This window comes from Mya arenaria, chromosome 1, assembly GCF_026914265.1.
Source record: "Mya arenaria isolate MELC-2E11 chromosome 1, ASM2691426v1".
NCBI classification, from domain to species: domain Eukaryota; kingdom Metazoa; phylum Mollusca; class Bivalvia; order Myida; family Myidae; genus Mya; species Mya arenaria.
In genome coordinates, this window is record NC_069122.1 from 59,987,513 (window position 1) to 59,998,631 (window position 11,119).

The 11,119-nt window shown below is 33.9% G+C and overlaps 1 protein-coding gene across 5 annotated transcripts in view; it reads left to right on the forward strand.

Moving 5' to 3' along the window:
• The window catches only part of LOC128229585 (sterol O-acyltransferase 1-like), a 30,537-nt gene extending 23,740 nt beyond the window's left edge, over nt 1-6,797 (forward strand). For all 5 annotated transcript variants that reach the window (XM_052941364.1, XM_052941353.1, XM_052941371.1 and 2 more), the window contains 6 exons: nt 806-1,002; nt 1,223-1,299; nt 1,584-1,682; nt 2,554-2,689; nt 3,062-3,198; nt 3,713-6,797. In XM_052941364.1, coding sequence (XP_052797324.1) covers nt 806-1,002; nt 1,223-1,299; nt 1,584-1,682; nt 2,554-2,689; nt 3,062-3,198; nt 3,713-3,781 — 715 coding nt within the window. In that variant the 3' untranslated portion in view covers nt 3,782-6,797. The remainder of the gene's footprint in view (nt 1-805; nt 1,003-1,222; nt 1,300-1,583; nt 1,683-2,553; nt 2,690-3,061; nt 3,199-3,712) is intronic.
• Nucleotides 6,798-11,119: the final 4,322 nt, after the last annotated feature.

Below are 11,119 nucleotides of genomic sequence, written 5' to 3' on the forward strand. Positions count from 1 at the left end.
AGAGGTGCTGGTGTACACACACTATATCATTCTGTGAGAGGTGCTGGTGTACACACACTATATCTGTGAGAGGGGCTGGTGTACACACACTATATTTGTGAGAGGTGCTGGTGTACACACACTATATCAGTGAGAGGGGCTGGTGTACACACACTATATCTGTGAGAGGGGCGGATGTACACACACTATATCTGTGAGAGGGGCTGGTGTACACACACTATATTATTCTGTGAGAGGTGCTGGTGTACACACACTATATCTGTGAGAGGGGCTGGTGTACACACACTATATTTGTGAGAGGTGCTGGTGTACACACAATATATCTGTGAGAGGTGCTGGTGTACACACACTATATCTGTGAGAGGGGCTGGTGTACACACACTATATCTGTGAGAGGTGCTGGTGTACACACACTATATCATTCTGTGAGAGGTGCTGGTGTACACACACTATATTTGTGAGAGGTGTTGGTGTACACACACTATATTTGTGAGAGGTGCCAGCATATACCAACTACATCTTTGACTTATATTCAACAGTCTAGTGACTTAGACATGTACTTAAATGGAGCATTTAAATCCAGCGAATGTTGACAACAGATGTCAGTGGCTTCAGTCAAATGCTAGCCTGTCTATTTTACACATAATAATCTGCGATACATTCTGCACTCCAGTGTAACTCTTAACTTCAAATTTTAAGATATCTGTTGATCTGATGCATTATGTTTTGTCTTCCACAGAACTGCCAATATCTGTGTGGATATATTTTGTACTAATGCATTACCGGTATGTTTTGTCCTCCCCAGAACTGCCAATATCCGCTGGAGCTACGTAGTCAGTAACTTTGGCCAGGTGCTAGCCTGCCTGCTGTACACATACTATATCTTTGAGAGATTCTGTGTGCCAGTGTTCCACAATTTCAACCAGGATCATGTCTCCGCCCGGCTCTTCCTCACTTCCATGTTCAACTGCATGCTGCCGGGAACTCTCGTTCTACTGATAGGTATGGGAAATGATTTCGTATAGAATGGCCATGCCCTCTTTTATAGACGGAATCAACGGTGTAATAAAAAGAAATGTGACTATTTTATTGAGCTTTTTTTTAACTATATCTGTTATATAAATACTTAAAATGCAAATAAGATACACCTTGCTGAGCTGTGGTAAATAAAATAACATACTCATTTTTGCTTCTTTAAATTACAAACACTCAACACTTCCAGGTTTCTTTGCTATACTTCACTCCTGGTTGAATGCTTTTGCTGAGATGCTGAGATTTGCGGACAGAATGTTTTATAAGGTAAAAGTCTGTCTTCTGTACATCCATACACCTGAAATAATTGGATGTACCCAACTTAAAAATTATCAGTTCAAATGATGATTGCCAAGTGTCGATAACAATTATGTAAACTATTGTTATCCACTATTCCTTACGTTCAACTGGATTCAGTTTAAATTATGAGATCAATTATTTATCGAAATGACCTCCGATTATAGTCGAATGCCGATAATCAATAATGGTTTTGTCTGACAGCACATAATGTTTGATGATTATCTGAATTATTAAATGTATTTCTCCTCCAGGACTGGTGGAACATGACCTCGTTTGCGAGTTACTACCGTACCTGGAACATTGTGGTTCATGACTGGCTTTATACCTACGTGTATAGAGATTGCTGCAAGGTGCGTGTTTTATCATTTTTTTGTTGAGGGCAGTTTTGTGTTTAATAAGGTTATTAGTACTGTGTTCTGATCAAGAAGGTCGTATTTAACTCAAGGGTATTAAATTGAGGTTCTGATTTTATGAGGCGCTTGCGGACTGAAATCGAAATCTGTAAAATCCATATGATTCAAATAGGACCTCCAGATCAAGTTACAGAACCAAAAACCCTATCAATTTATACATTACTACTTTAATTCATTATAAGGTATGTAAATTTATTTTGAATTAAATTTTAATGATGCACTATTTGATTTATGGTAACATTGAGCAATGGACTTGTTATGATGTGACGCCAGCAGAGTGGAATACAATCCGTATTGCATTAGGTGGAATACAGACTATTATATTATGAATTGACCGAAAATGCTTATCTGGTGTGCTAGTAAAGATTTTCTTAAACTTCCCATTATTAACAAGGATTTATAACCATCAGATTCATTATCAAGAACCTAGGCAACTTGATTGTGTTGTTTAGTATCACGTATAAATAATTTTTCAACAAATTCTAAGAGTGAAGATCAATGTATGATACCAGTAGCTGTTCAAAAGCTGAATGGTTGTATATGAATGGCCTCAGTGATCAACCAATAAAATAGATTTAAAAAAATGTGTTATTTTAATAATTTATCTCATTATTGTAGTGAGAATGGTACAGTGCTGTAGGTGTTGGCCTCTAACCCATAATGTCATGGATACAATCCTCACCAGTAGCAACTTTTTCTAACTTTGCAAAATGGGGGAAGTGAACTTGAGAATGTTTCATATCCACTTTACACTGTTTCCTCTATAAAGCTATAATAAACTGCTATGTCCTAAACTTACCCATTACAGTTATTCGGTCCCAAGCAGAGGGGTCTATCCATGGCATCGGTGTTCCTGCTGTCCGCGGTGTTTCATGAATATGTTCTCATTATGGCGCTGGGGTTTTTCTACCCTGTGCTGTTTGTCATGTTCATGGGGGCAGGATGTAAGTATACAACTTTTTTTTTATTTCAAAATGGGTTTTGATAGTTTGTGTTCAGTCACTTCTCAACACATGTATATATTATACCAATAAGCACTCTTGGATGTTACCGGTACATTAATGTCACTTTCCTGATATTTTTAGAGATTTTTTGAGCCAGTTTTTTGGTATGTGACCATTAAGGTTTGTGGAAATGTTATTATTTACAGCTTAATGAACGCTTACATTATATATAGTAGTTAAATATCTATGATAAAGTGTGGGGAATGGATGATTCAATTAATGCTTAAAGATATAAACAGTCCTCAAGGTAGCATGATGGGAGTTTTACTGTGTATCTGGTTATATTGATTAAAACTCTATCTTGTATTTCAGTTGGGTTTATCTTTGTGAAGGGTACATCTCGTAGCTGGAACGTTTTCCTTTGGTTAGCCCTGCTGATGGGAATGGGTATTCTGCTCTGTCTCTACACCATCGAGTGGTACGCCAGGCAAAACTGCAAACAGTTCTCAGTAAGTGGAAAAATGATCCATAATGAACAAGGGAAGTGCAACGAGCAATACTAGGTCTTATTTATGTGTATAAAGACAAGGACCTTCAAGCATGTATTTGACTATTTCTGCTTATTGTGGGTCATATTGCCTAGCAACTGCATGTAGCAATATATACGTTCTATATAAAGACAAAAACCTAAATATGGTGGTGTAGCTGGACATTCTGGATTGAGTATCTGATGGGCATACTTATCTACTTGCAAAAAAGGAACTTCACAGAAGGCAATGCAATGGACAAAAAATCGTTTTTTATAAGCAAACTTTAAGTAAATCAAGATTACCTCTTCATTATTTCAACTTCCTGAAAAGAAAAATCATAAGTGTTCTTTCATGTTTGGAGGTTGTTGTTTTTTCAAACTAGGAACTACATGTACCTTAAAAGAAATAAAAAATTGTTTTGTTTTCATTTAGGAAAGAAACATTATTATTAAAATTTACAATGCCAAAATTAATAAATTCCATTTTGTTTTAGGATGATTTCCTTGACATCCTGATACCTCGATCCTGGACGTGTAATGGTTTGAATGGCTCAGCCTCTTGAGCCTACATTACAGCAGGGCCGCCACTGGGAACATACTTGTATATAAGTTCATAGGAAATGCTATATTTTGGAACAAATATATTTTTATGAACAAATTCTTGAAATGTATGGTAAACCATGTATATTTGTGCCTTCATCATTTTAAATATGTAAGAAGTGAAATGACATGACACATTGAAGCCAAATTTTTTTTTTCTTCTCAATTCTATATTTCTAGAATGAACATGTGATATTGTATCAGAATTTGTGCCGTCATAGTTTGTAGTGTTTTTTCTTTGGATTTCTGTTTTTTGTTAATTGCTTTTTATAGAAATAATTTATTTTATTCACTACAAATTATTGTGCCATTGGACAAAGTCTTATTTCATGTAGTTGTTTTTCCATCACAATGAACAAAATTGTATAAGTTTCCAAACAGAAGAAAGTAAAGATTTTTTAGTATTGATGATTAAGTATTAGAGTTTTCAGGAGAAAACTAATAAATTGTATGCAGTAGAATTGCTATACTTTAAATATGTTTCTATGTATGTATGTATGTATGTATGTATGTATATATGTAACATATTTTTCTCAATAAGGAACTATTTTATTGTTCAAGAGTATACTTAAAGGCCTCTGTTACTTATTTCATTTGCATTATGATTGTTGAATGCTGTATATACAGGATCTGTCACGAGTCATCATATGATACACAATTTAATTCAACTAGTTTAGGAAATTTGTAAGTAGGCAGGGGTTTGGCACTCTGAATACATTTGGGGAATATCTGATTACGAGTGTTATAAAGAAACTATGTGATGGTTATATTAAACCAGAAACAAGGTAAGCATGTGATAAATATTTTCCTGCCACAATTATTTTTAAAAGTTTTTGCTTGCTCAGAATTTGAAATAATATTAAAAAATCACTGTTTTAGGATCTGATGTAAAATTATTTGAAATGTTGATGCCTGGTGCCACCATGTTAATTTGGTATCAAATGAAATCAGTAGTCATGGCTCTTTCCATACAGAAAGAGCTTGCGGATAAATTACAATATATTCACTTATGTGTATGGAACTTAATGAATGTGTTATTGACATATTTGCACAATTCTGTGATTACACCCACTGCTCTCGCGATTGAAATTGTACAACTCCAAATTTGTGTTGGTGTATAATAATGAGTGGAGTATCTATTCCGTGTTCATGTATATTTGTATGTATAAATATGTTGTTTTTCTTAATAGTTATGTTTAATCTTCTTATAGAAAAATCATGTATATACATTATTTGGCATTTTGGCATTTTGGGCATTTTGTTTAAGCAATTTTTGCCTTTTCAAGGGTTGTTCTTAAAATTTGTGGACATTAGCAAATCACATCGAGTATTAATGTAAATAATATAACATATACAATATGTCATTCAATATTTTATGAAGAAGTATTGAAAATGTCATTCAAAAATACTGATTGGAAGCCTTTTTGTGTGTAGTTTTAACAACCACCCCTTACGGCACGGAGCACTTTGAGATGTCATGGTGTCAAGAAATATGAAAAAGGGATTTTATGTCAAGACTTTAACCTGCCGGTATTTTTGCTGTGTTTTGTCTTATTGTGTTCGTATTCATAATTTTTATTATAAAACTATGAAGATAAATTAACTGTAAATAGGACCATCTATATGTTGCGTTTTTCTTCCAAATTTTTCTCATGTACTATATAAGTTAAATTGTGGTTGCTCACTACCTCTAAGACACATTTGAACGCAGTTTCAAGGTCAGAAACATTTTGTTTTTAGCCATGATTGGGTGAAATTTGTACCGACTTTAGTCACATATGCATATTCCTATCAAGTGTAAAGATGATAAAGTGTAAGGATTCAATGCCAAAAAAATTGCAAAAAGGATTTTTGCTCTGTGTTTGCATCAATGTCAAGTTTTTAGATATTGCTATTTTCGACGAGTTTCTCACTCCTCAGAGTTCTAATAATGTTTATGATCATTTTTTGTGCAATGTTTTAAGAGTTATTCAGGTTATTTAGGATCAAATTTTATGTTGAGTTATGTCTCATATTATTTTTGTATTAAGCAAACTGTGTTTAAAGTATTTTATTACCCAAAATTTTTTGAAAGAGCTGCGTGTTCCATACCCTTAGGTTCCTACACAACAATTGGTGTCATTTTGAAAAGTTAAATCAACATTACATTACTACATGTATATTGATATTGAAAAAAATACCAATTTTGTCCATATACTTTAAGAAAAGCCCTTGTACATGTACATTATTTGTTAAATGATCTCTTGATGTTTTTATCATGTATCATAGGTGCTCAAATGCAGTTAAAATAACTGATTATGAACATCTACTCTAGAAACACAATTTTAATATGGCCTCATATTCATACTTTTTTATATAAACATTTCGTGACATACGACCATTTGTCTTAGAGTAATGTGCATATCTTTAATGATCTTTTGGCTTATCTCAATTTCATTGACCCAAGCCAACAATTTTGTGGCAAATAACAATTTCTTACCTTGATATAATCTTAAAACATAAATTTTTTGTGTCAAAAATATAAAATCAGAAAAACGTTTATAATGATTTTCATTATGATAATATCTGGTGTCAAGGCGGAGTGCAGGTGTAGTGAACACTTCAGTGATAGCTGTAGTATTCCTCCACATCAGAATGGTAGTTGTCTCAAATAACAGATAACAATGTTTTGTCACTTTTATGACTAGTCACACTCCTGTTACAACTAGTACTGATATGTTTCAATGCAATCTTAGGTTTATAAAAGGCTTCAATCTCAGGAGTTTAAAGAGGGCATATGAACCCCCCAATGTCAGGGATCTTGTTTGTTTCATAAACATGTACATGTAGAAATCTTGTTCACAAAATGTAAAAATGTAAATAAATATTTTTTTCATTGAAAATATCTATACACTGCATTTTGTTTATGGAGTCTAAGATGTGTTATATTTTATAAAATGCCAAGACTTGTGCAATAAATTTCTTTCTTTCAGAAAAAAAGAGAGTTTGTTTTCTTGTAGTTTCATTGTTATTGGTGACTTCAATACAACAGTATCTGTATGAATGGCATCTTTAAAGCATGAGTAAATATCTACATGTAACTTTTATTTTCTATCTGTATGCGTTCAAATATAATAATTCATACATGCCATATCCCCTGGCTGGGGGAAAAATTCCCCGGAATTCCGACCCATCCCCTGGTCCCTCGCCAGCGGATCCATATCCCCTGGAATTAAAAAAAATAAGTGGGGTTTTTTTATTGATTTTTTTAAACTTGCTTAAGGTTGACGGTGGAAAGCATCCTTAACATTATGAGTGTGAAATTCCATGAAGGACCATGATGACACAGTCCAAAAATTATTGTAATTAGAGCGTATTTCTGTATTTATTCTTATATTATCCTTTGTATCCACATTAATGACCAAGGTGAAACGAGGATATATTAATGTATTAATCGCCGTGTAAATATTGCAGACACGAGGGATTCTCCAACACCGTCAATGCAAGGTGACAAAATTGCCGAAAGGAGCAGTTACCAAAATTTGCGGCACGAAAAACAAACTGGCCACTTCACCGCAAACGCTAACATTAGACATCCGGTAGGACAGTTTACCAGAAAGAATCGGTACACCGGATGGTCTAGTAATGAACGACCTGAGACCGGAAGAAACGAGATAACCGGAAGAGATGGTTATTCTTATCCTATGCGAAATCCTTATCAGAGACATCCGCAACAGAACATCGAAAGGAATCACTGTACCGGAAGCGCCTACCGAGAATATTCGGCGCGACAGCTGACGGGAAGGTATCAGCCCACCGGAAGCTCCGGGCCAGAACTTCCGGCGCGACAAGACTACGGAAGGAATAATTTCACCGGAAGTTTCGGGTACGAACATCCGGCGCGACAGGATAGTGGAATGAATCACTCTCCCGGGTATCAACATCCTGGCCGAGATGACACTGGAAGAGATTTGCTCACAGGAAGCGGTTGGTATGTGCAGCCAGAGCGACAGCGAACCGGAAGGAACGAGTTGACTGGAAGGACTTGCGGAACAACGATATGAGCACGGGCAATCTCATCCATATAGACAGTCCTCTTATGAAGGTGTTATGCACGGACATAGTTACAACAAGACTAGAGTCTTTTGTACGAACTGCAATATGGATAATCATGCAACAGAAGCATGTCGACGACGTTTCTATTAGGGATTTACTGACAGTCACACAATCAATTTTGCTAGCAAGAACAGGTTTGAAAATATGCTTAATATTTGTTCAGAATGTAATTTTTATAATTGTGCATGTGTTAGACATAATGTTTATGCTAAAAGCAACAACCTAAAATGCAACCACAAGTATAGCAATAATGAAACAATATCAAGACAAGTATTTATAAATGAACACGATGACACCTTTCCTTTTCGTTGCAAAGGTTTACACGTTGCGTGCTTGAATATCCAACATTTCTTGCCAAAGTTTGATGAAATCAAATATTATTTGATGTCATCGCGCAAAACTTTTGATATTTTTGGGTTCAGTGAAACATTTTTGACTGACAGAATATCAGACAAAATGATAAACGTTCCTGGTTATATTTTTGAACGTAAAGATAGAAAAACTAAAAAGGGCGGCGGAATATTGGTGTTCATTAGAGAAAATATACCATTTATTCGCAGAAAAGAACTCGAGTCTGAACACATTGAAGCAATGTGGATTGAAGTATCTTTTTGCAATACCAAACCATTTCTAATGTGTTTCATTTATCGACCACCTGATAGTAAGTCAGAATGGGTTAATATGTTCATTAATCAGTCAAAGAATGTTGAGGACTTAAATTTAGAGTATCATATCGTCGGAGACATTAATATAAATTATAATGCCGAATGTAAGACATTTAAAATTACTGCATGGCAGGATTGTATTATGAAATACGGATTAAATCAGCTTATAGATGTTCCTACAAGAGTATCAGAGAAAACATCTTCTATTATAGATCATGTATATACGAACTCAGTGGATCGAGTATGTGAAGCATTCGTATCAAAGTTAAGTATAAGTGACCACTTTCCAGTTTGTTTCACTAGAGCTGCCCGTTTACAAAAGATTTCAGAAAACACGCATCGACATCATACATTAAAATATAGGTCGTTCAGAAACATTAATGAAATTTCCTTCTGCATTGATCTTAACATGGTAAATATAAATGACTGAGGTTGAACAAATTCAAGACCCTAATGAAGCCATGGAAGTTTTATATAAGCGACTGAATGAGGTGTTGTCGCACCATGCGCCACTGAAAGAAAAACGAATAAAATTTGAAACACAACCAGCCTGGTTTACTGACGAAATAAGGTTGGCTATAAAAGAAAGAAATCGATTCAAAAAGCGTCAACATTGGTCGGAATATAGACTTTCAAGAAATAAAGTTACTCGATTAGTAGGGCAAACCAAGAAAGATTATTACAATAAAGCTGTTAAAAACTGTAAAGATTCTAGGGTGTTATGGAAGAACCTCAGAGAGTTGAATGATAATAATAATGACACTACAAACAATAATAGTATAATATTACCACAATACCTTCATTCAAACGGAATAATTGTTGTTGGCGATGCACAAATATTAGACGTGTTCAATAAGCATTTTACTGACATATCCGATTGTATCAGTAAATCAGTGTTCGATGAAACACATTTTTCAAAACTTGGTACTAAATTAAATAGTTTGCTAAAGGGTCAGTACTTTGATATATCTTACATCACCCCATTAGAGGTAAAAATGTATATTGATAAGCTTAATACGGCGAAAGCTACAGGATTAGATGGAATAGGGCCTAATATCCTAAAACAATGTGGTGATTGTATTGTTATACCTCTAACGTCCATTATCAATAATAGCATACGGCTAGGAATATTCCCAGACTCATTTAAAGAGACTAAGGTTTTGCCTATATATAAATCTTCTGGTCGCAATGATCCAAATAATTATAGACCAATTTCTATCCTTCCAACACTGTCACTATTTTTAAAAAATACGAATATCATACATGAATTTCAATCTGGGTTTCGAGAAAATCATTCTTGTCATACAGCGTTGATAAGAATAATTGATGATTGGATTGATAGAATTGACAATGGAAACTATGTAGGTGCTCTCTTCCTTGATTTACGAAAGGCTTTTGATCTAGTAGATCACCAAATACTTTTACATAAATTGAAATTATACAATTTCAGTGATAATACCGTTCAACTGATAACTTCGTATTTGAAAGATAGACACCAAATTGTAAAGTTTGGGGGTTCCCAATCTTCACGAAGATGTATAAGGTCTGGAGTTCCTCAAGGATCCATTCTTGGACCTATTCTTTTTCTTATATATATTAATGACATTACCTTTGAAATAGAAAATTCCTTGATTGACTTATATGCTGATGATACTACACTATATGCAAAAAGTTCAAATACGCAGGAAATTGAACGTACGTTGCAAATAAATTTAGATATAATATCGGAGTGGTGCAAAATAAACAACATGGCAATACATCCATTGAAAACGAATTGCATGTTGCTGGGTTCAAATGCAAAGTTAAGAAATGCATGTGCACTCAAATTATTCGTAGACAAAGTACTTATTGAAAATGTAACTTCGAAGAAATTGCTTGGAATTGTTATTGATTCATCATTGTCATGGAACCTGCAAGTTGACTTTGTCTGCAAGAACGTAACTGCAAAGATAGCTCTTTTAAAAAGACTTAATTACTTTTTAACGGATCAAATGAGACATTTGTTTTATAAATCGTATAATAAATTTTAATGATACGATTTGTTAACTTTTAGGTACAAATTGATGTATTGTTCGGCATTGATGTTATAATTAATGTATTATATTCATGTTTCTTTATGTTTTCGTATAACATTTTAATACGTACCCTTTTGAAATAACATAAATTTATGCTTGCGTTTTCATCCTAAGCATTTATGTGTGTGTGCGTGTGTATGTTTTTTCAAAAGGCCACATTGTAAATAAGACGTGTGTTATGTTTGTTTATAATATGATGCCTATTATTATTATTATTAATTATTATTATTATTATTATTATTATTATTATTATTATTATTATTATATTATTATTATTATTATTATTATTATTATTATTATTATTATTATTATTATAAATGCAGATATTGCACAATCTCTTACTAAGCACCCTCCAACATGACTCTCAAAGAAAAAAGTTTGACTGTCATTGTATTTATATAGAACTTTATATGTGTCATGCTAAATTCTCTTCCCAGGATAAAAATGTAACTTTCAGTGGTGCGTA